This window comes from Thamnophis sirtalis, unplaced genomic scaffold (genome assembly GCF_051295495.1).
Source record: "Thamnophis sirtalis isolate CommonGarterSnake01/CBP01778 unplaced genomic scaffold, rThaSir2_p1.2 scaffold_2, whole genome shotgun sequence".
NCBI lineage: Eukaryota > Metazoa > Chordata > Lepidosauria > Squamata > Natricidae > Thamnophis > Thamnophis sirtalis.
In genome coordinates, this window is record NW_028261382.1 from 69,221,025 (window position 1) to 69,247,175 (window position 26,151).

Genomic DNA, 26,151 nt, shown 5'->3' on the forward strand with positions numbered 1-26,151 from the left:
TGTGGAATGTGGTGTTGTCATTCTTTTCTAGAAGCCAAGGTCATCTTTTGTCTCTGCACCTCTGCATTTGACAGGAACTAGATGGGTGGAAATGCCAGCGTGGCCGAAGAAGATTGGACCATGTGATGGATTTATGGGTGTGGGGATAAGATCATGAACTTTCAACTGGGTGGAATCCCAGGAAGTTTTCAGAATTGGGATTTTCCAGAGTTTGTTGCCAATATGTCTGTCTTATTAAATTGGAACTTTAAGGATAGCTCTGCCTTGGACTCTGATTTAATTCTGCATAATATTTGGAACGCTGACATAATCTCAGGGTCCACAAAAGATCTGCCCCATGGTGTGGCTCCTTTGAACCCAAAGGACTGCTGCACAGCTTAGCAGAATGCATGCATTCAAGTAGTGTAATTTTTTAATTGAGACACAGCTAGAAACAGACGATATCAAAAATTAGCATAGCTGTTATTTCATCACAAGGACATCTTACACACAACTAGTTTGCCATATTTTGGAGACGCGATTCAGACATTTTAAATACTAATTTGTACGACTGTGCAGTTGTTTGGGGTTGCTCATGAAAGTGGCACTGCGCAAAGACTGACGTTTTCTGTCCAGAGGGGCTTTTATTAATGTTTTTTAAGAGTTGAAAATTATTCTTCCTGCTTCGCAGTGAGAGCAGGCTGTGTCCCTTCATTCATTCTTTGGTCCTCAGGTTGCTCTTCACAAATATCTGCTTCTGGGCATTGTGCCCTCAAGAGCGTGGGGTTGCATTCCAGTTCTGCTGGTTCGCAACATCTTGGGGAATACATGAAGCATTTCTCCAGACTGCCTTAAGATCGCTTTTCAACTTGCTCCTCCTGTTGAAATAGAGAAAAGGTTAAGCCTATTTAATTCATTCAGGACTTGGAATAGTGGTTTGAACAGTTGTCCCTCCTCCACTGTGGAAGAGATTAGCCTCAGAACTTTCAGAGAGAGACAAGAGCAGCCAACTCTGGCTAAACCACAGCATGGGAAATGGGAGCTCAGAGTTCAAAGCTTTGCCTGGATCAGAGCCAGCCCTTGTGCCTGGATGTTGCTTTTTTCTCAGTGAAGACACTCAGTTGCCTCTTGCCTCTTTCCCACCATTAAACTTCTGAAAGCAGGTCAGCCACAGAACAAGTGCAGACAAGATGCCACACTAAGGGACGTCTCTGGTGGGAGCAGATGTCACAGTGCTCCCGCAATGATCATGGCTACCAAGGCCCGTCCCATGAACAAATCAGACAAATTGTTCATCCACTTTTAGGTAATTATCAAAGAGATACAAACTAAGCACAAACTTGGCCTCATTCTGAAATCCATAGTCCTGGCCACACACTAATCACTCCATGAAGATGATATTCTTGGCTTGCTAGCGATGCTTGCTTGTAAGAGAAGTCAACGGCTGCAATCAGCAAGGCTACACCCTGCTAATTGGTCATTTGTTTTACATTTTATGTGAACTGCCACAATGACAGATTTGAAAAATAAAAATGGAACTTTTCCACCACTGTGTATACTGTGAGTTGGTACACAGAATTTGCTTCTAAAGACATATGCTAGCTGTACAGCTACTTGAATATGTACCCCAGTGCCCCCTCCAACACGTTTGCTTCCCTCCCTTTAAAAGCCAGGCTACCTTGACAGTCTGTGCAAATTCAGCCATGGCTGCTTCATACTGCCGGAGGAGAGGCTGAATGGAGGTGCTCTTGACCATCTGTGGCTGCAACTCTGGAAGGCCTGCATCCTTCAGCATCTTTAGGAACCTATACTCCTAGAGAAGGAAAGTGGGCTAACCTCACAACTTCTCCGCACTGCAGTAATGGTGGCCTTCTTCAGCAACCAGCAGCCTCCTAAAGAGGTAGCCACCAGGTACCCAGGCCTCAGGCCCTGCACTTTCCTGGGCCTTCGGCTGACCCATCCTTGAATGTGCCACTGAAACATGTCACTCTTAAGTGGCATGTGATATGTGCCCCCCACCCCCAGCACTCAGGGGCTGCAGAGGATTTCCAGAGGGAGGGACGAGGCCACCTACCTGCTGCTTGAGGAGCAGGCTAAAAGCCAGGCCTGCTTTCCCAGCACGAGCTGTTCTGCCCACCCTAAATGCAAAAGGGGTCTGGTGAGGAGATGAACCCCATTCACTCCTGACCTTCCCCCAAACCAAAAGGGAAACTTGGGGCTTTTAGGGAGAAATCAGATTCCCCGACACTATTTTCAGAATGCCTCCTCCCCACATTTCTGAGAAAAGTACCGGTGAATGTAGGTTCTGATGAATTGAGGGGCATCGTAGCTAATGACACATTTCACACCACCAAAATCAATTCCTCGAGCCGTGGCATCTGTGCTGATTAAACTGTTCCGGAAGAAACACAATTAATTGCTTTCTGTATGACACAAATAATTCGAGCATGACCAGACTCCAGTTGTGAGAGCCAATTTGGTATATTGGCGAGGGCTGGAATCAGGAGATGGTCAGTTTTAGTCCCACTTTGGGCACAGACCTTGGGCCAGTTACTCTCTCTCACCCTTAGGCAAACCACCCCTGAAATCTTGCCAAGAAAACTGCAGGCATTGGTCCAGGCAGTCACAAGGAATCGAGACTGACCTGAAGGCACTTTAAAAAATAATAATAATCCAACTCTGCTAACCAAAGTATTGATGGATAAATCTGAGTGTTAGAAATTAGAATCAAAAATATGTAGCATTAAGAGCAAACTATATTGCAAACGGAAGTTGGCAAGATTTAGCTAGCAAACATGGTGGAGAAGATCTCATTGTTGAAGGCCTGAAAAGGGAGCCTCCAAAAAGAACCCCACAGCCCTGGTTAGTGCCACAGCCTCTAAATCCTGATGCAAAGAGGCCCTGGTGCAGATGGGATCAGCATTTCAGAGCAGATGATACCAAAACTCCTCCTGGAGAGACTCACAGCTGGATCTTGCCTTGCTCAAACTCCTTCAGGGTCACCTTCCTTTTGCTGGGGCTCAACTTTGAAGAAAACTCAGCTACCTTCACTCCACCAAAGGCCTGAATTAGCAGGAAGAGTCTGAGGACAGACAGAAGTGACAGTTGGAGGGAGAGGGAACTGGCTGGTTGGAAGATAATTATGCTTTTGTGCAAGGACAATCAATATAGCTGATAAGGATCCTTGCTGGAAAACCCACCCCTCCTGATCTAAGACCAGTTCTGCCATGAAATCTCACCTGTGCGAGGTTTCTTTGCTGTTGGTGAAGCACAGCACTTGGGAGAATTTCAGTCTCACCAGGAAATGCAGGAGGAACAAGGGCTTCCAATTCAGGCTGCACGGGACATAATATTGCTAGAGAGAGAGCAAGAGAGCATGAAAGGCAGCATTTGCCCTGGGAGTCCAGCTCATTTGAAGCTGCCTCACTTAGGAGCAGAATATTCTGAAGAGCTTACTTAGGCCAGCCAGCCAGCAGCCACAAGGGATAAAAGTTCAGCAGTTCTGCTTCATGTCTTTACAGTCATAGGCTTCCAATGCTTATTTAGTGATTTAATTCTTTTATGAATTATCCATTCATTTACCAACTCTTGCAACAGCTGATCAGGATTCCACCTTCAAAGCTGGAAAACATGTGTCTGGTCTCCAAAACCAGTCCCAGAGAAAGAGATGCTTCCACCTCCTGCCCTATTAGATTCCTTTTAGTGGCATCCTAGAGTTAACTACCTTCAGGATGGTTATACTGACAGTGTGGAATCAATATTAAGCAAATAAACGTATTTTCCTGGCAAAGGCTCCTCTTCTGAGGGCACAAAGCACATGAACAAGATCCAGGGAAGGGACACTTACTGAGAGTCCCTCGGGGAGAATGTATTTTTCACTGACACATGGTTGAGAGCCAAGCACATCACTCCCTTTCCCAGACTGAGCTGGCATGAAGAGGCGAGGCTGGTAGAGGTCCAACCGCTGCAGCTTCTCGGGGTTCTGCGTCAGAGTGGCTGAGAAAAGGAGCCTCTGCAGAGGGAGCCGAGGGTAGCAAGCCCTGGAAAGGGAAACAGGGAAAGGAGAACCTTCCTCCTGAAAAGCCAGCCGCCCTCTTGGTTAATCCACCATCCTCCAGGTTGGTTCTTCAAGGCTCAGTCCCCTCTCCTCTCAAGGGAGTCTCTGTGGCAGGATGCAAGACCTGTAGCTCAATGCAGACTCCCCGGAGAAATCTCTTACCTGGCTGCTGTGCAGGGATTTGGCTGCACCCTTCTAAACAGCCCACCGGGATCAGAGCCCCCTTCAGCCCGGTGCACAGCCTCTACTACTTGCTGCAGCCAATCCTGGTGCATGTTGTCAATCATGCGATCTGCTTCGTCAATGATCTGCATTCAGAAATAAGGGGGGGGAAACCCATTCAGACGTGTGACTCTGGTCTGGCAGGCTGGCAATCATGGTGAGTGTGTCTTGCCAAGAACTAAGGCTGGTCTCTGGTTCTTGTGGGGAGGAAAGAGGAGGTGCAGGATCTCTGGGCAAAAAGCTTGTGATGCATAAGCTGTGATTCCAACTATAGCTGCTCCTGCCGACAAGCTCGCTGAGCTAACAAGAGCCTAGCCAGCCATGTGCCCCGTTCCCAAGTTACAGGCCCAATCAAAGGGAAATGACCCCCAAAATATGCTGGGAGCTGCTGAACTTATGAATTTTATGCTAAAACGTGAATATGCAGAAGTAAACCTGAAAACTCTTTTGCCTTGGGGTACAGGAGGAATTCTGATGCTCTCACGGCTGCTCAAAGACACAGTTTTGATTCAGGCCACACTTTTGGGGAGTCGCCCTTACCACAAAACGAAGCTCTCGCAAGCTGAACTGGGGATTTTTCTGGAGATGGTCCACCAGGCGTCCTGGGGTGGCTACAACAATGTCTGCCAGACTACGAAATCCCATCAGCCTGCCCAAAACCAACAAGAAGGCCAAAAAATTAGAAGCAGCACCCTTGGGAATGTTACTTTGGGTCCCATCCAGATGTTAATTCACCCCAGGCATTGACTGTTTTCCCAACTCTTTCTAGGAACCAGAAAGCATCGAGCAAATGGGCAATTCACAGGACAATCAGCCATGGTGTTGCACAAAATATCACAGGACAACCAAGATCAAGCCACAACATACTCAAGGTCATGTCAGGATTAAGGATTCACAAATGCAGATATACAGCAGACTTGGACCTTAGCTACCGCTCCCAGGCAATCCTCTTTTCAGGGTCAGTAAAGCTGCAGTTGAGTCTTTCTTAGTTAGGCTGGTGAAAAATTTCCTATCTCTTGTTTCAAAGCTAACAGGCCAAGGCAGCAAGATTAAATTAACGGGCCCAGGAGAATATGGACTTACGTTGTCTCAACAAGGGACTCTTGTTCTTTCACGAAAGATTTCTGTCCGGTAAGCTGGACAACTTTCAGCCCAGTCCCATCAGTGTAAATGTTGAATATTTTAGCCACCTTTCAAAAGAAGTCAATGTTGAAAGAGAGATGAACAGAATATGAGCATGTGAACGTCAGGGAGGAAAAGAAGGAAGGAAAACAGCATCTCCTGAACTCCCAACTTTCCAATGTATCCTTAGTTAGAGGGAGGCCTAAAATTAGGAATACCCAAAGGCTCTGTAGAAAGGTTATCTGGCCCTGTCTCCCATTAGGTTCCCTAGCAGCCGGAAGAATTGCTGTTATTTTGCACACTGTGCTTGAGGGTCAGAAGGCTGTTTGCCTCAACGTGATCTGGGAGTCCAGCTTACAACTCCCCTGGGGGTTGACAGCCAAAGCAGGGACTTGGCAACGGGAGACTCTGTAGTGGCATTCTCTCCAAGGGAGGTTCCCATTCCTGCACAGCCTTCTTTTAAGAAATAGAGGAAGACCTGCCAGGAATGTATAAGACTCTCTAGGGACAACTTGATTGTAACCTTAAATTTGTTTGGCTAAAAATGAATATTTGTTGCATTTATTTTTTAAAGCGTTATTTGTTTTTACTGATCTTGTAGAAAACTTCTTAATGACATTGCCTAGCCTGGTAATGAAAAATCTGGAAGAAATCAACAAGCGCAGACACCTCCAAAAACTTAACTGTTCCAGCCTGAGCTCCTCATAGCCCCTTCTACTGGAGTATCAATAACAACAATGGCATCTCCCACTATCTTTGGGTCACCCGGCAGGTGGCTCTCAGGGCTCTAACAAAATATATAGCAAACATGACAAGCCACAAATCTGCCACAGTTTTATGGGGCTCTGCTGCAGATGCACTAACACAGTGTGAGCAGAGGGTTGTAGCAACTCCTTCATTTTCTTGTGTTTGTCTCTCACCCAGGATTGTCCTCAAGCTAGCCCACTCCAATATTCCTGTGCATGGAATGGAAAAATCGGGACCATAAAGGCCTCCCCCCCTTCAGATGATACCTGCTGGGCCAGCTCTTTGGTGGGCAAGACTGCCAGAACTCGTACATGGCAGACAACACGATCTAACAGGGCCTGCCAAAACAGGAGAACAGAAACAGTCTTAGGGTTCTGTTACATCCTCCCAAATAAGTGCACAAAAACCACCCGCTCTGTACAAACAGAGAAACACACACACACATCGAAAGACGAGCTGAGAGTTCCCAGAGCACTGACCACAATTGTCAGTTGCTATTGTCCCTTCATATGACCTACGACATTCCTCTCACTAGTTTTTCTATTTCATTTTTCAAAGGTACTTAAAACTCACTACCCTGTTTCTCCCAAAATAAGACCTCCCTGGATAATAAGCCCAATCAGGCTTTTGAACACATGTGCTGAAATAAGCCCTCCCCAAAAATATTGCAACACAGCAGCAGCCATGAGGTGACTATGCTCGCCGCCTCCTGCACCTCAAAAATAATAAGAACTCCCTAAAAATAAGGCCAAGTGCTTATTTCAGGGATCAAAAGAAAATAAGACCCTGTGTTATTTTCGGGATACACAATACAAAACATTCAGTTTTAAGGCAAGAAAATTAAATCTTTGCAACCGGACCAAATACTCAAACGGCAGAAATCCTAGAAACCAGATCCAGTTCTCCCTTGATACTTCCACTGACCATTATCGTATGCTTTGCAGCACTGGCTATGGCTCCTGGAGGGACTTTGGTTCTGGATGATGCCCTACACCCCCAAACCCCCCAGCAGTGCTTGATTCCAGCTGAAGCTCACCTGCACCACTGGAATGATGAAGGCCAATGTCTTGCCACTGCCAGTGGGGGCTGAAACACAGATGTCGCTTGGGGGATAGCCACCCCTGCCCGCTAAAGCCCCATTGGGCCCACAATCCAAGATGGCTGGAATCACCTCAGCCTGAACTAGAGGAGAGTGGGAAATATTAGTGGGTTGCCATCCAATGGAACACTTAACAGCTTAACACAAAACAGAAAATGGTAAAATGTCTCAAATGTCCATTGATATGAAGAAAACCTTGAAATATTTTAGGTGTTTGCCACAGGTAATAACAAAATTTAAACAAACACCTGATTGAAGGGTCCTTGGTGGTTTCCTTGCAGACATTTCATTGCCAAACTAGGTAACATCATCAGTATTATCTACGCACGTGTTCCACCCTGAGCTATAAATGTTCTCTTTTTAGATATCCAAGTGCTTTGAGCAGCACTTAGCCTTCTCTGCTCAAGTATTCCAGCAGGACATGAATCCTTGCCACCCTCCTCTTGTGGGTCAATCCCTTCCTGTGCTTTACCACCTTGCACAAAATAATGGTTTACCACTAATGTAGCAATGAAAAGAAGGAAGAGATGTCATGACAAGAAACGAGCATACTTCCCCGGTATGCATCTGAATGAGGCTTCTAACCCTCTAACCCTAACCCTCTCCAGCCGGGCAGAGTGCCATTCACTGACCTAGTGGTATCCCGAAGGTGCCAGGCTGCATGGCGTTCCACCCGCCCCCCAGCTCCTGCAGCTTGGCACATTTGGCACTTGGCACAGGGCACTCTGTCCCACCAGTCTTCCAGCAGCTGGCCCACAACCATAGAACGCACTCTCAAAGCAGCTGCTGCTGGAAGACTCAGCAGCCGATCTCTGGAGTTAGGAAACTGGAGAAGAAGTTATGCTTGGAGTGTGGCGGCGGTGGTGCACTGGCCCTGCAAAGAGAGCTGGGCCAAGGCATGGTGAGGCTGGGGGGCACATGAGCTGGGGGTGGAACAGGTGCTCACGCAACCCCCCTCTCCAGATGGGCAGAGCACCATGTGCCAAGCTGTAGGAGCTGGGAGGTGGGTAGAGCGCCACATGGCTTGACACTTCGGGATAATGCTAGGTCAATGAATGATGCTCTGCCCGGCTGGAGAGGGAAGTTGCCGGGCAGCTGCTTATGAGCGTGATCACTTCATGGCTGCTGTATTGCACTGCTGCGACAGCACAACACAGCCATTCGCCCTTGAAGCTGTGCCCAGCTCTTCAGGAGCCTGCTCGCAAGAGAGCAGCTGCCCGACACCCCCAAAACAATGTGTCCTCCTCCGATAAGGCCCAAGCCATATTTTGGGGGTCAAGAGAAAATAAGACCTTGTCTTATTTTCGGGGAAACACGGTAGTTAAGCAAATAATTCCCCAAGGTTGTCTGCTAACTGCAACATTTAATATACAAAAAGTGAAAATAATATTTTATTACTACATCTCTTCCAATATGAAAACTTGGTGAATGAACTTCAGAAATATGTAGCTGACTTTCCTCTTTGTTCCGATACCTGGAAAGAAAGACACTATTCCATTGGCTTGCAGCTTCTTCCTCAGCTTAGGGTGAATGACTGGAACATCCTGAAGAGGGACAAGGTTCTCTCTGATCTGCCTCTGGAACTGCTGCGGTTGACTGAACCACCGTGGCACAAAAGGTTGCACCTAGAAGTTAAATGCAGAGCCCTCAACTTGAGAGTCCAACAGTCCAACCTAGGCAGGAATCCCTAGAAGACGAGGATTGTTGAGCCTCTGCTCTGGACCAATCCACTGAAGGGAATCCCTCCCTGCCCCTGTCAAGGTTTCTGTTCTTCTCTAACTCTCAAATAATCTGCCTTAAACAGGGTCAAGGAGGCAGCAGTTCTGCAAATTAAAAAGTGAGTTTTCATTAAATAAGAGTGGAGGGAGCTGCCAGGAACCATGAAGAGAAGAAGAGTTCCTCACTGAAGTGGCTAGGTGTAGGTTGGGAATGGTGTGTGTGTCTTCTCCTTCTGAGGCAGTTGGTAAGTGTTTTGGAGTGGAGCTGGTTTTCAGATTTTTAGACAGAAGCAGCTTCTGGGTTTTTTAATTGACTGTACTCCATCTTCCTTTTGGACCATGGCCATAGTAAAGATTTGACATTAGTTAATCATCATGTTACCTTGTGCAGATTCCTTTGATCACAAGGACCAAGGACAATCAGACTAGAAGGTGGAGAAGTTGTTCTTGGATTTGGTGTCAGCAACATCTGATCCTCTCTGGCTTGACTCTCTTTGTCTCCAAAACCTCCCGTACATTCTTCCGCTGGGGTAGCTCTACTTTCCAGATGATTCTCTATCACACTTTCATCTCCTGATAAAAGTGGCAGACAGAACACAAATAACTTAGTTTTCAAGAAACATTTTATGGAAGAAAGTAGTTGATCTTAAGGTGTGTTTTCAGGCAGAAAGGGCTCTAAATATTTTCTAATAGTATTAGTTTGTTTATGCAATTTCTAGAGGCACCCATCTCACATATTTGACTCTGGCCAACTTGCAGAATGAAAAATACACAAACATAAATAACCAAAATATAACAAGGAAGGCAATTAAACCATTAAAAAAACAATTGGTGGGCAAATACACCCAAACTCACTAGCAGTATGGTCATTTTGCAGCTCTGCACTACCCCTACCAGATGGCAAAATCCAGGTTTTCCAGAAGGCCGGTAAGGTCAGAGTTAGTCTGACCTCATGGGGAATGATGTTCCAGTGGGTGGGTGCCAAAGAAGAAAAGGCTCTCCTCCTGGGCCACATCAGATGACATTCCTTCACCAACAGGTCCTGCAATGTGCCCTTCCAGTTGGACCTGCTGGTGGACTGTCAAGTACCCTTTTCAAAACATACCAAAGCAAAAAGCTAAAGGAAGAACAGCACAGGGAGTCTACTGGGTTCTTCCAGTCTGAGGTAACAGAAATATTGATACCAATGAGGTGCTTGCATTAACAGCCACAGCAAGCAAGGGAAGAAAATAATTCACCAAACACATCAAAACAGGTAAGTGTAGATTGTTCTAAGAAAAGTAAAATCCAAGACTCATAAAGTTTGTTGCATTTTGCGACTTACGGTGTGGGGGGGGGGCTGCCTGCAGGAGCTGGCTCTTAACAGCTCCTGATTCTCGGTTGCATTAAACTGTCTGAACAGCAATTCATCAGCCGTTTGATAGCTTGTTTACTTTTTCTTCGGGCTTAGAAGATAAGGTGAGATAATTGTGCTGAGGCAGCATGCCAACTAACTTTCCCAGACCATAAATCTGGGGGGGGGGGGGGGGGAGGAAGGACACCCGACAGCAGAATTCTCTCCGTGCCAAGAATCCTGCTGCCTTTATTCGCAGCACAAAGGCATCCACCCACCCTCTGCACAAAATCTGATCTACTGAATCCAGGACGAACAGAGCCTATACACGTGAACTTTTAATTGTATGTATTAATCCTTAGCTTCATTTTTACAAGAATTCCTTCTGATAATTTACTTGTTAAAGAGGTATACAAAATGGCGCCGAGCGGCTTCGTAGTTGTACCGGTCGGACTTTGAATTTCTACGGAACTTAAAACTTCAAAGAAAAGGAAGTGATTTATTAGTAAACTAAGAAGTAATTGCTGTACAATCGCCCAACATAGTTTTATTAATTGGCTGAAGATTAAACTTGGAATGGCTTCTAGGCAAAAGGTGCCTCCCCTCCTTCTAATGTTTCAAAAAGTGCGGGCAACTCCCCCGCTCTCGGTACGAAATTATAGTCATTACTCCCCCCCCCCCCCAATTGTTGCAGGGGAGCAGTTGACTAAAGAAAATTTTTAGAAAGAACTGGCTGAAGCTTTTAAAAACCATGCAGTTGCGATGGAATCAAAAATTAAGGAGGAGATATCTGTTGCTCATAAAGAACTGCCTGATAAACTCAAGACTCGGGTTTAGAAGATCAGGGATGACATGTTGGGGGTTGTTAACTCGTTAACAGAATATGTCTCGGGAATTGAAGACAGATTAGAAGATCTTAATGATGCCAATATTAACTTAGTATCGAAAATGGAGGTGGTTCAACAAAAAGTTGGAGATGCTGAAAAAGAAATTATTATGTTACAGTATAGACAAATGGAATTTGCATTAAGAATAAGAGGTTTACATGAAAATAACCAGGAAAATTTGAAACAGATTCTTTCAGAAGCCTTCGATAATCTGATGGGAAGTCCAGGTGGGAATTTTGAATGGCAAATTGAAAAGGTTTGTGTTAACTCCTGGCTTGTCAGACAGAAGCAACTACCAAGAGACATTGTGGTGTATTTTGCTACAAGAGACATGAGAAATATGATATTGCAAGAGTCTTATAAAACCAAGCTTCAAATTGGGGGTCAGGAGGTGACTGTTTTGAAGGAGATACCACCTCAAATGCTAAGATCTAGGAAATACTATGCTTTTTTAGTTAAAGAGTTTAAAAATCATCAGCTACAGTTCAGATGGGATGCACCAGTTGGTCTAGCACTCACTTATCAGGGGCAAAGATACCGTCTTAATTCAGCATGGAAGGCCCGTGACTTTTATAATAATATATTGAAGGCTGGACACTCCGCCCTGCCTGGACCCAGAGAAAAAGAACAAGAAGGACAAGATAGACAGCAAACTACACAAGCATCAACAAGGTTTGATCAACCTTCTCTCTCAGAAGTGCAAGGAGCCAAGGAACAAAGACAAACCCGTGTGATTACCAGACAAATGGACCAAGAATTAAAGAAGCAACAATCACAACAAACACCTGTTACCGGTGAAGATGCTACAGCTACCAGTTCAGAAGCAGTGGGAGGAGCCAGACCAAAGATTAAATTCCAGGATGTCCAGATGGCTCTAAAAAAGCTTCAGGGAGCCAAAGATGACAATTAAGTTCCTAACGTGGAACGTTAATGGATTAAATTCCCCACAGAAAAGGAAGAAAATAAATCACTATCTTAAACAGTTCAAGAATGATATAATTTGTTTGCAAGAAACTCACATTAGATCAACTGATCAAAAATACTTGATTAATACAAGACTTGGACAACACTTTATAGCGTCTGCTTCAGAGAAGAAAAATGTTATAGTTGTCTACTTAAGGAAGGATATGAAAGCTGAATTAATTGAAGCAGACCCCCAAGGAAGATACATTGCAATAGATTTGGTACTAGAAGGGAAAAGGACATTGCTACTGGGAATATATGCTCCCAACCAACAACAAGATGGATTTTACAAAAAGCTCCATGCTAAATTAGTACAGTGGGACTATAGGTCCTGCATACTATTGGGTGACTGGAACGGTGTTTTGGATACCAAGAAAGATAAGAAGGCTTCTCGGCCAAATACTCAAATGCGAGCGAAACTACCTAATGTCAGCTTCTGCCTTGCTGTTGCTTCAGCTGCCATGAAACGGGGAGGGAGGGCTGGTATTTGGGAGGGGTTAATTGATGTGCTGGAGGAGTCTTCTAGGATGTTCGAGATGCTCGGATGGCACATGCGTGAGATCTTCCCGCGTAGAGTAACGGCCTCGACATTCCATCTTCGTGATGCCTTTTGAAGTTATCTCACACCTGACACTTGAAGGACTTATGATTGGCCTGGAGCTATGATCCTAAGGGGTGGGGAATGGGTTATTCTATATATCAATTGCTTTCGCGCCTAATTAAGTAGACTTTGCTTCGCAACTGCTTGCTTACCATTTATAATTAGTAAAAGTACTTTGGATTTCCATCCCATGGAGTCTCTTAGTCTTTCTTTCCTAATTATGTAATGGAGTGATGCTGACAAGAAGCAAAGTCTACAAAAACCCTTTCCAGGAGATTTACGTCTACCGAGAAGGGAGGTAATGTCTTCTCCGATCAGAGAGGAGGAGGGGGCCGTTGGAGGTGCAGATTCCAGCGGAATAGGACCTCCCGACCTTTCGCTACACGAGCCCGGCCCGCCCGACCTCTCCCTGCACGAAGATTTATTTCAACTGCAAATTTCCAGCCAGCCTGACCCTCCCCCACCCCGATGGTCGACTTCGGTGGGACAAAGAGAGGCAGAGACAAGCTGGAATGCTGGAATCACCCAAAGGCAACCCCGACAACCATCGTTGGAGCCGTGAGCCGTGAGAAAACCCCAGACGATGATTTGGTCATAATATTGGAACAACCGCAGGAATCTAGTATGGTTTTAATGAATATGATTAATCAATATGGTCAAGTGTCGGGCTTTAAAATAAACTTAGGAAAAACCAAAATATTAGCTATAAATATGAATATTAAACAAAAGGAAGAATTAGGAGTGATGCTAGGATGTGAGGTAGTTAAAAAAGTTAAATATCTTGGAGTTAACATTTTAACTTCAAATGGGAAATTATATAAGCATAATTATGAACCACTTTGGCATAGCATACAGACAGAGATGAAAAAATGGGAGAAATTGCACTTATCTTTGCTGGGTAGGATAGCGGCAGTGAAAATGAACATTTTACCAAAATTTTTATTTCTCTTCCAAATGTTACCTATACTTAAAAAAGATGCGAACCTTTTAGAATGGCAGAAGGGTATCAACAAATTTGTGTGGGCAGGAAAGAAGCCGAGGGTAAAGATGAAAATAATGCAAGATGTACGTGAGAGAGGAGGATTGAAACTACCTAATTTAAAAATATATTATGATGCAGTGGTATTATCTGTAATTAGTGACTGGATTCACTTATCCAATGATAGAATATTGAACATTGAGGGACACGATCTGGTATTTGGTTGGCATGCTTACCTGTTATTCAACAAAAAATTGGATAAGAACTTTAAAAGTCATATTTTAAGAAATGCTTTATTGCGGGTCTGGAAGAAATATCAATATAAATTAAATGACAAGATACCCATGTGGGCAATTCCTAGACACGCAATTGAAAATATGAATACAGCACAAAAACAGGACAGAAATACCTACAGACAGCTTCTTACCTCGGAAAGGGGGGTATTACAATTAAAATCTTTAGAGGTATTAAAAGAGGAGAAGGTAGTTCAAACATGGTTCCAGTATGGGCAATTACAGGCTAGGTGGAAAATAGATAAAAAAATTGGTTTTATTCAAGTTGAGGATAATTTGTTTAAACAAATAAGAGATCAAAGCTTAATGCATATAAAGAGGATATATAATGTATTGATACAGATGGATTCGGAAACAGAATTAGTTAAAGATTGTATGATAAAATGGGCTCAAAATATTGAGGAACCAATAATGTTGGATACATGGGAAAGAATCTGGGTAAGAAATGTGAAATTTACACAAGCTCAAAATCTGAGAGAAAATTTTTACAAGATGTTCTATAGATGGCATTTAGATCCTAAAAAGTTGGCTTCTATGTATCCGAATGTACAGCCTAAATGTTGGAGATGTGGTTCTCTCGATGCTACATATTATCATATATGGTGGACCTGCCAAAAGGTTAAAGCATTTTGGATAAAAATATGGTGGGTCATGCAAAATGTTTTTAAAAGAAGGATAAAGTTTAGTCCTCAGTTATTTTTACTAGGTATATGTACTGACTTTACAGTGGTAGAGACCAATTTGACTCTGCACCTGATAACTGCAGCAAGACTGTTGGTGGCGCAATATTGGAAGAAGGAAGACTTGCCTACAATTCAAGAATGGACATTGAAAGTAACAAACTTAGCTGAAATGGCTAAAATATCGGCATATCTCAAAGATCATTCAAATGAGAGATATAAACGAGACTGGAAAAAATGGATTGACTATATACAAAATAAATACGGGACTAAGAAATTCCAGTTAGCCTATGCTTAAGATCAGAAATAATTTAAATTGTTTAAAGTTAGTTCAGTAAGAAGAAGCTAAGGTCAATCTAGAATGTCATTAATTTCTTTATTTCTTTTTTCTCAATAGATTTTAGATTGTGTTAGTTAAAATTCTATACCGTGTACGGGTTCTGGGAAGTCGGGGGGGGGGGAAGGAGGAGGGGGGGTGGGGGGTGGAGGGAGGGAGGGGTACACACACAAAAAAAATTGTACTTCAATGTTTTAATGATTGACAAATGATGACATATTTGTGTTTTTTTTTTTAAAGAAAAATAAAAAAAGTTCTGTTAAAAAAAAAAAAAAAAAAAAAAAAAAGAAAGAAAGAAAACCCCAGACGAGTGAATTCCCTGATTATTGGAGTCAAAGGTACTTTGGGGAAAGGAGGGAGGACGATGAAAGAGACTGGAGAAGCTGGCAGCAACAGGGCCCCATGAGAAAACCCCAGAGGAGTGAATTACCTGATTATTGGGGTCAAAGATACTTTGGGGAAAGAAGGGGGACCGATGAAAGAGACTGGAGAAGTTGGCAGCAACATTACCCACGCCCGCCGTCTCCCCCTCCCCCTCGGCCTGCTTCGCCCCCTGCGGCTAGAGGTTTTGCTGACCAAGGGGGCCCACCCCCCCGAAGACACCGGATGGCTAAAATCCCTCCCTTGCCTGTGCGTTACAATGGTGATTCTGCTGGCCTGGCCTCTTTTCTTATGCAGGTGTTTAATTACATGGAAATTTATGGCCGGGATTTTGAGACTGATGTCATGAGGGTCAGAATGGTTCTTTTGTCTTTAGATGGTGAAGCTGCCAAATGGTCAACTGCTTTGCATATGTCTGGCTCTCCCCTCTTGGGGAATTTCAACCGCTTTATGGAGGCCTTCCGCCAACGTTTTGATGACCCTTTAACGGAGAAGCGCAGCAAATTGAAATTTATAACCTTTGAACAGGACGATAGACCTGTCGCCCAATACATCCAGGAATTTCAGTGTCTTTCACAATACATGAGAGGCTGGGGGGAGGACGCCCTGCTGGACAAATTTGCTTCGGGGTTAGATGAAGACATTTATCAGCAATGTGTCAATCGTAACCTGCCTAGACGTTTGATCACGTGGTTTGAGCACGCAGCGGACGCTGAACTCGACTTAACCAGGCTCCGTTATGCTAAAGAGGAAAGGAGGAAGCGGAAAGAGAGGGCTGCTAACCGAATCCACCCGGTGTTCCACATTAACCTCATCAAACCTGTTCGGGTTTCCCACTTGCGTCCCCCAGATGAACCTCCACCTGCTCCATTACTAATTGATGGGGAACGTCACTTTGAAGTTCGTGCCATTCTTGATTCCCGCAAGCACCGTAATAGCATCCAATACCTGGTGGCTTGGAAGCACTTTCCTCCCTCACACACAGAATGGGTTGATAAATCCCATGTTCGTGCTCCGCGCCTACTTCAAGAATTTTATGCTGCTTATCCCGACAAGCCTTGACTTTCTTTTCCCCCCCTCCTTCTTCTTTTTGTATTTTGTTGTTTGTCTATTTCGTGTTTTTTTTTCCAGGCCTAAAAGCCTTTTTCCGGGGGACGGCCGGATGTCAGCTTCTGCCTTGCTGTTGCTTCAGCTGCCATGAAACGGGGAGGGAGGGCTGGTATTTGGGAGGGGTTAATTGATGTGCTGGAGGAGTCTTCTAGGATGTTCGAGATGCTCGGATGGCACATGCGTGAGATCTTCCCGCGTAGAGTAACGGCCTCGACATTCCATCTTCGTGATGCCTTTTGAAGTTATCTCACACCTGACACTTGAAGGACTTATGATTGGCCTGGAGCTATGATCCTAAGGGGTGGGGAATGGGCTATTCTATATATCAATTGCTTTCGCGCCTAATTAAGTAGACTTTGCTTCGCAACTGCTTGCTTACCATTTATAATTAGTAAAAGTACTTTGGATTTCCATCCCATGGAGTCTCTTAGTCTTTCTTTCCTAATTATGTAATGGAGTGATGCTGACACCTAAGTCCTTTTTTGATATGATGGATGATTTTGAACTGAGAGATATTTGGCGAGAAAGAAATGCAGAAGAATATGATTTTACCTTCTTTTCTGATAGACACCAATCCTTTTCTAGAATTGATTTCATACTAACTACCAATGATTTGCCTTCTAGGGTAAAGAAGACAAAGATATGTGCCAGAGATTTATCAGATCATAATCCGGTTTGGATGAAGTTGGGAGGTGTGATGCAAGCAAGAAGGTCTTGGAGATTGAATGAAAACTTATTTAGATATGAGAAATATATTAATGAATGTAAAAAATTGTTAACAGAATACTTTGTATTTAATATGAATAAGGGTGCATCTATGGAAATAGTATGGGATGCAAGTAAAGCGTATATGAGAGGAGCTTTGATAAATTTAAATAGATTACATAGACGCAAACAGGGGGGAAAGCGAACTGAACTGGAAGATGAAATTAGGAAGAAGGAGCAAGAGTTAATTTTAAAACCAGGAGATAAAAAGACTAAAGAAGCAATTACCTTATTAAAAGACCAATTTAATATGTTGATCTCAGATCAGGTAGCTACCAGTCTGTTATATGCAAAACCTAACACTTTCTGTAATGCAAATAAATCTGGTAGGTGGTTAGCATATCGGATTAGGAAAAAACAAAAAACTCGTAATGTAGCAAAACTACACTACAGAGGGAAAGAAGTGTACCAACAGGAGGAGATTCAAAAGGTCTTTCGTGAATTCTTTATGGCATTGTACAAGGGCGATAAAATTCAAGGTCTAGATATAGAGAGATACCTAGACAAAGAAAAAATACCCATAGTTAAAGCTGAGCAGAAGGAGAGACTGAACCAACCAATAACTTCGGGGAAAAATCTACAGGTAATCAAACAGTTAAAGACAGGGAAGGCACCGGGCACAGATGGCTTGACAGCGGCTTATTATAAAAATCTACAATTAGAAATGGTAGAACCTCTTAAGGAATTATTTAATAAGATTCAAATGGAAGGCAAGGTACCCCCTTCTTGGAAGACAGCTTTTATATCCGATACCCAAAGAAGATTAAGATATTACCCAACCAAAAAATTATAGACCTATATCATTACTTAATGTAGATTATAAAAACTTTACTAAAATACTAGCAAATAGATTAATGTTGGTTACTCAACAATTGATTCATAATGTTCAAACAGGTTTTATTCAAGGGAGACAAATGAGAAGTAATGTAAGATTAATTGTTAATACACTAGAGCAGTGATGGCGAACCTATGACACGCGTGTCAGTGCTGACACGCGTAGCCATTTGGGGTGACACGCACAGGATTTCATGCGATTCATCCTCGGCTCCTGCACGGCTGCCGAGGATGAAAGAATCTGTGCTGGAGGAACGGGGGGGGGGACGTGTGATCTCCCCCGCCCACACTCACTTACTGTATCGCCGCCGCCCCTTTCTGAGCGCAGGGGCTGCTGGTAAGGCGTGAGTGCCGTGCGCACACACGTCATCAGCGCGGCGAGGGAGGACCCGCAGGAGAGGAGCGCGGGAACAGTGCGCGCCTCTCTCCAGTCAGGCCGGCACAGAGAGTCTACTCCTGGGAGTATCGGTTACGACCGCACCACAGCAGGGAACAGCGGAGTGCCAACGGGAACTGTGAGCACCATTAGCAGCAACTATAAATTGCGCAAAATTATGTTTTTGTCGAAGTGACACACAACGCGAGTTATGCTCGATTTTTTGCCAATTTTTGACACACCACGCCAAAAAGGTTGCCCATCACTGCACTAGAGTATTTGGGAAAGAATAACCAAATCCCTGCTATGCTCATATTTCTAGACGCTGAGAAAGCTTTTGATCAAGTCAATTGGCAATTCCTGCTGAAAATACTGCAAAAAATGCAAATAGGAGAACATTTCTTACAATTAATCAAAGCAATATATCAACAACAAACAGCTCAAGTTATAGTTAACGGAAATTTAACAGACTCTTTTCAAATTGAAAAAGGCACAAGACAGGGTTGTCCCTTGTCCCCATTATTGTTTATCATAACTTTGGAAATACTGTTGAATAAAATACGGGGCTCGGAGGGCTTACAGGGAATTAAGATTAGGCAGCAAGAATATCTGTGCTTTTGCGGATGATTTGGTTATAATATTAACCCAACTGGAATCTAGTAAGGTCTTAATGAATATCATTAATCAATATGGTTAAGTGTCAGGATTCAAAATAAATTTAGGGAAAACAAAGGTATTAGCTACAAATATGAATACTAAACAAAAGGAAGACCTAGAAGGAATGACAGGATGTGAAATAATTAAAAAGGTCAAATATTTAGGAGTTCATATTTCAATCTCAAATGGGAAGCTATATAAGTATAATTATGAACCACTTTGGCATAGTATACAGAGAGAGAGGAAAAAATGGGAGAAATTACAGTTGTCTTTGCTGGGAAGAATAGCAGCAGTGAAAATGAACATTTTACCTAAATTCTTATTTCTTTTCCAAATGCTACCAATACTTAAAAAAGATGTGAACCTGCTAGAATGGCAGAAGGGTGTTAATAAATTTGTATAGGCAGGGAAGAAGCCGAGAGTAAAACTAAAAATAATGCAAGATGTGCGTGAGAGGGGAGGTTTGAAATTATCCAATTTAAAATTATACTATGAGCTTTATCTGTAATTAGTGATTGGCTTAATTTAACAAATGATTGAATACTTAATATCGAGGGGCATGATTTAGTATATGGCTGGCATGCTTACTTGCTATATAACAAAAAAGTGGACAAGAATTTTAAAAGTGATATCTTAAGAAATGCTCTACTGCGGGTCTGGAAAAAATATCATTACAAATTAAATGATAAGATACCCATGTGGGCAATTCCTAGACATGCAATAGAAAATATGAACATAGTACAAAATCAGGATATAATTACTTACAGACAGCGTCTTACCCTAGAAAGTGGTGCATTACAACTAAAATCCTTGGATGAATTAAAAGAGGAAAAAGTAATCCAAACATGGTTCCAGTATGGACAGCTACAGGCCAGGTGGAAAACAGATCAAAAAATTGGTTTTATGCAAGTCGAGGACAATTTATTTAAACAAATAAGAGATCAAAGTTTAATGCATATAAAAAGACTATATAATGTATTAATACAGCTGGACTCCGAAACAGAATTAATTAAAGACTGTATGATAAAGTGGGCTCAAAATATTGAAGAACCAATAATGCTGGATGAATGGGAAAGGATTTGGATAAGAAACGTAAAATTTACACAAGCCCAAAACTTGAAAGAAAATTTTTACAAGATGTTTTATAGATGGCACTTGCATCCTAAAAAGTTGACTTCTATGTATCCGAATTTACAACCTAAGTGTTGGAGATGTGACTCTAGGGACGCTACGTATTTTCATATATGGTGGACTTGTAAAAAGGTAAAAGCATTTTGGATAAATATATGATGGATTATGCAAAATGTTCTTTAAAAAAGGATAAAGTTTACCCCTCAGTTATTCTTGTTAGGTATAATTACTGATTGTACAGCTCTAGATATTAACTTGATTTTGCACTTAATAACTGTGGCTAGATTGTTGGTGGCGCAATACTGGAAAAAGGTAGATTTGCCTACTATCCAAGAATGGACATTGAAAGTAACAAACTTAGCCGAGATGGCTAAAAAATATCTGCATATCTTAAGGACTACTCAAACGAGAGATATAAACGAACCTGGAAAAAATGGATTGACTATACTCAAAATAAATATGGGACTAAGAAATTCCAGATAGCGTATGATTAAGATTAGGAAGGATATAAATTGTTTAGTGTTAGCCTAGCAAGGAGAAGCTAAGTTCAATTTAAAGATGTTATTAATTTCTTATTCTTTTTTAAAATATATTTTAAACTGTTTTTGTTAAAGATTTATACCGTGTATTGGTTCTGGGAAGTCAGGGGAGGGAAGGTTGTGGGGGGGGGGCTGGGTGGGAGGGTGGGAAGTATATTAGGCTTGAGGAGGGGTGTTAGGTTTTAAAATAATATGATTGTACATGTATACTGTTTTCTCTTATTTTCTCTTTAAAACTAAGATATGCGATGTATATGGAAATGGAAGTATAAATACCATCAACATAGAATGGAGTTTGCTCAGAAGCTGAAATACACCAAGTGAATGAGAGGAAGAGTGGGAACTAGAGGAGAGAAGAAAGATAGGAAGAGAGGGATAGGAGAGAGGGCGGGCGGGGGAGATGAGGAGAATAAGGAGGAGTGGAAAGGAGAGAGGAGAAGGAGAAAGGAAGGGGAAGTAGAGTAGAAAAGGATGATGGAGGGAAGAAAGGAAGTAGGGAGGGGGAGGAGACAGGTAGAAGAAAGGGGTGGATAAGGTATAAACAGGGTGTATGGAGAGCAGAAGAGCCAATATTTTTTATTTTCTTTTTATTTTCTCTCCGGGAAATGATGGCAATACGAACTGATGTAATTAATAATTAGTACAATATGATATTGGCTATGTAATAGTATACATGTGATTATACTTATGAAAATGGAAAATAAAAAATGTTTGACTTTAAAAAAAAAAAGTTTGTTGCATTTTGCTTAGGGAAGCTGCAACTATGCAATAAATGCTTTGCTCAACGGTCTGAAAAACAGCTCTAAAGATTAACAGTCCTTCATAGTATCCAAATGAAACCTGCCCCAGGAGCCAGCCAAAATCAGAATTTGTTTTACCTTGAACTGCTTCTATCTTTCTTTCAGGTCTTCTGGAATTCCCACCATTCTTCTTACTTTTACTTGAGTCATCTCCTTTCTTGGGCAAACTTTCTGCTCCACAAGCATATCGTCTTGGGTCCTTTGCTCTGTGACTTTGGGCTAAAAGACTTTCTTGACCTACTTTCTTCTTTTTGCTTGTTTGCTTTAATTCCTCGTTGGTCTCTTCTTCAAAGGTTCCAGGCGCCAATCTCTTTTGTTGCCCAGAAGTAGGCCAGTTCTGCTCCTGTTTTTGCAGCTGCCGAGTCTTTGCTTGTTCCTGCAGTCGATGTAAGAGCAAGTGGGACTTACCTTCGGGATTATCCTCTTCATCACTAACGTACCTGGGGATTTCCCGAGGAAAGTTATTTTAATACATACACAAGTTATTCATCCTTTGTGGTTTGATGCGAGGAAAAGCCAAGCATTTAACATTCAGTTGAATATTCAACTTTTTAGCTACCTTCCCTCAGTTTTCATGTTTGCTTTTGATTTAGAGCAGTATATGCTACTTTTAAGGGTTACTGATTTCATGCAAAAAGAATTTTCTGAGGCAGAATCTCAACTGAAGTTTCCTTGTTTTATTAGTTATTAGATAGTTATGCAGTGATGCTCAGGATAATCAGTGGTAAAAGTAAACCGAGGCTACCAAAATCTAGGATGACAAGACACCATCAAAGCCAATGCCAGCCAGAATCTAAAACAACTGAAAGAAGTTGTACAAGATCAAAAACGTGGATAGAGTTGGCCCACAGAAATCAGAGACTCAGACATAATTAAAAAACATATCATTATATTGATGATTATATTGTTTTTCCAAACTGGCATTTTAATTTTTGACCATTTACAGGTGAAACTCGAAAAATTAGAATATCGTGCAAAAGTTCATTTATTTTAGTAATGCAACTTAAAAGGTGAAACTAATATATGAGATAGACTCATTACATCAAAGCAAGATAGTTTAAGCCATGATTTGTCATGGCTTAAACTATGCCATGATTTGGCATAATTGTGATGATTATGGAACAGCTCATGGAAACCCCAAATCCAAAATCTCAGAAAATTAGAATGTGAAAAGGTACAATATTCTAGGCTCAAAGTGTCCCACTCTAATCAGCTAATTAAGCCATAACACCTGCAAAAGGTTCCTGAGCCTTTAAATGGTCTCTGTTTGGTTCAGTAGGAATCGCAATCATGGGAAAGACTGCTGACCTGACAGTTGTGCAGAAAACCATCATTGACACCTTCCATAAGGAGGGAAAGCCTCAAAACGTAACTGCAAAAGAAGTTGGATGTTCCCAAAGTGCTGTATCAAAGCACATTAATTGAAAGTTATGTGGAAGGGAAAAGTGTGGAAGGAAAAGGTGCACAAGCAGCAGGGATGACCTCAGCCTGGAGAGGATTGTCAGGAAAAGGCCATTCAAAAGCATTGGGGACTTTCACAAGGAGTGGACTGAGGCTGGAATCAGTGCATCAAGAGCCACCAACAGAGACGGATCCTTGGCATGGGCTTCAAATGTCGTATTCCTCTTGTCAAGCCGCTCATGTACAATAAACATCAGAAGCGTCTTACCTGGGCTAAAGAAAAACAGACCTGGTCTGTTTCTCAATGGTCCGAAGTCCTCTTTTCTGATGAGAGCAACTTTTGCATCTCATTTGGAAACCAAGGACAGAGTATGGAGGAAGAATGGAGAGGCACACACTGCAAGATGCTTGAAGTCCAGTGTGAAGTTTCCACAGTCTTGATTTGGGGAGCCATGTCATTTGCTGGTGTTGGTCCACTTGCTTCATTAAGTCCAGGGTCAATGCAGCCATCTACCAGATTTTGAAGCACTTCATGCTTCCTTCCGCAGATGAGCTTTATGGGAATGCTGACTTCATTTTCCAGCAGAACTTGGCACCTGCCCACACTGCCAAAAGCACCAAAACCTGGTTCAATGACCGTGGGATTACTGTGCTTGATTGGCCAGCAAACCCACCTGACCTGAACCCCACAGAGAATCTATGGGGCATTGCCAAGAGAAAGATGAGAGACATGAAACAGAACAATGCAGAAGAGCTGAAGGTCGCTATTGAAGCATCCTGGTCTTCCATAATACCTCAGCAGTGCCACAGGCTGATAGCTTCCATGTCACGCTGCATTGAGGCAGTAATTGCTGCAAAAGGGGCCCAAACCAAATACTGAGTACATATGCATGCTTATACTTTTCAGAGGTCCAATATTGTTCTATGTACAATCCTTGTTTTATTGATTGCATGTAATATTCTAATTTCCTGAGATTGTGGTTTTCATGAGCTGTAAGCCATAATAATCACAATTATAACAAATCATGGCTTGAACTATCTTGCTTTGCATGTAATGAGTCTATCTCATATATTAGTTTCACCTTTTAAGTTGCATTACTGAAATAAATGAACTTTTGCACGATATTCTAATTTTTCGAGTTTCACCTGTAGTTTAAACATTTTGAGAACTATTTGAAAGGCTGGTAAAACACCATACTATATAGTTTTATAGATCATTGTCAGCATAAACCCAGAAGCAAACTGATAGCTAATGCAGGTCGCGGAGTAGATTGAATTGTGCACATGAATACCAGCACCACAATTTGCAACCCTGAAGCTTCCAGTTGTTTTCGAAATGCAACCCAATGCAGAATGTATTATATTCAACATGCGGTGAACAGGGCCTCCTGGTCCAAGAATGGGCACAGCTAGAGCGGAATAGTATCCTGACATGGGCAGAGGTCCCTCCAAACCCTATTTTACGTTCTATGATAGCACCTGAAGGCAAAGGCTCTCCTAGTCGCGATTGCCCCCTGCTCTCTGAACAAGTCATGAGTTCTGAAAGACCCCTAGATTGCATACCAGGTCTATCCGGGACAGTGCCATCCCATCCAGAAAGAAAGATGGTAAATTCTTGCCCCTTGATGTCCCCAAGATCAAAGGCTGCTCAAATCTTGCTATGGTAGAATGATTACTACAAATTAAGCCATAATTCTGGTGCCAAACAAGACAGTTGAATCATGCCCAATTTTATGACCTTTCTTGCAAATTAAGTGAATCGTTGCAGTTAAGTTAAATTTGGCTTCCCTATTGACTTTGCTTACCAGGCCACAAAAGATTATTATCCTCGCATATTGCAACCATCATAAATACTTACCAAGTATTCAAATTTTGATCACATTACTATGTTGAATGGTAGTGTAAAAAAGTCATGTTACTTTTTTCAGTACCCTTTATAACTCTGAAGCCACTAAATGAATGCCTGGAAGTCAAAGACCACCTGTATTAGATGTATAAAGTAGTCCTTGAGTTATGACTGTAATTGTGCCCTGTAATTATGAGTTATGATGTCATGTGGTAATGGTATATTGCAAACATCTTGCAAACATCACACAAACATGCTGAAAAAGTATAACATTTAAATTTTTTTTAAAAACTCAAATTAAAAATTGGGAGAAAAAAGACAAGCAATATAAATCAATTGTATCTGTAACCACAAAGGATGTTGAACCACAGCTCCCATCATCCCCAATTTTGGTGATGAGGATTGCAATTCCTTTATCCCTGAAGGAGGTGGTTATCTGAAGCTTTGTAACAGTAGAAGAGTTTGTGCAAGGCAGAAGCCATCACTTAATCAGCTGGCTTGGAGGATCTGTTATACACATGAAATATAATCACAGCTGCCAGTTGTTTAGCTGGTGTTGGCCTTCATTTGCACCTAGAAAGTGGTAATGCAAAGGGGCATTACATGTGGGGAACCAAACCAGTGTGGTCTTTTGAAATTGACCTCCGGGAATGTTGCAACTCTTTGAGAGAGATTTCATTAGGGCTTGGGACACTCTAGCTGCACTTTAAAACACCCGTTATAGACGTTATTATAAAACATCTGAATATTCCTATTCTTATGCCAATCGCTTCCTCCGTTGTTTCTAAGGCTCGCCTTAAGCGTGAGTGAGCTTAATGGATGTCGGATCAAGTTGGGGCTTTTGCTTAGTTTGCAACCCCTGCCCCCAATTGGCCAGGGTATACCGGAGATTTCGAAATCTTCTCGACCCGGGCACAAAGTGCGCTGTTTTGGTTGTTTCCGACCTTCAGCGATTTAAACGTTTGAACAACCCCTCGAGGGATGTTTAATGGCGCACGTCCGAGGCTCTGACGGGGTTTTTGTTTCCACGCTGAATTCGACCACCGAGTAAACGAATAAGCGCCGTCAGTGACCGCCCCCTCAGAGAACGGCTACCCCCCCCAGGAGCTCCTAAGAGGACCCAGAGCGTTTGCCCGACACCCACTACAGAAGCCCAGCCATCTTCCTTCCAAACGGGCCGGTTCGGTCAGTCCTACGCGGAGCCCAAACCACGCGGCCTCACCTGCGAACCGAGAAAAGCGCCATGTCTGTCGGCGGCGCGTCCCGATGACGCCAGAAGGCCTCCCAAGCCCCG

At 42.7% G+C, this 26,151-nt stretch overlaps 1 protein-coding gene across 1 annotated transcript; it reads right to left on the reverse strand.

The window, feature by feature from the left end:
- Positions 1 to 394: 394 nt before the first annotated feature.
- Positions 395 to 26,151, reverse strand: DDX51 (DEAD-box helicase 51). The gene is made up of 16 exons (XM_087705951.1): positions 26,080 to 26,151; positions 21,689 to 22,050; positions 9,327 to 9,517; positions 8,701 to 8,851; positions 7,164 to 7,309; positions 6,394 to 6,465; positions 5,342 to 5,448; positions 4,799 to 4,907; positions 4,199 to 4,344; positions 3,827 to 4,019; positions 3,219 to 3,334; positions 2,945 to 3,061; positions 2,270 to 2,371; positions 2,054 to 2,117; positions 1,658 to 1,792; positions 395 to 857 (listed from the first exon to the last, which is right to left on the reverse strand). The coding sequence occupies exons 1-16, from the start codon at positions 26,100 to 26,102 to the stop codon at positions 831 to 833; spliced, it is 2,061 nt and encodes a 686-aa protein (XP_087562077.1). The 5' UTR covers positions 26,103 to 26,151; the 3' UTR covers positions 395 to 830.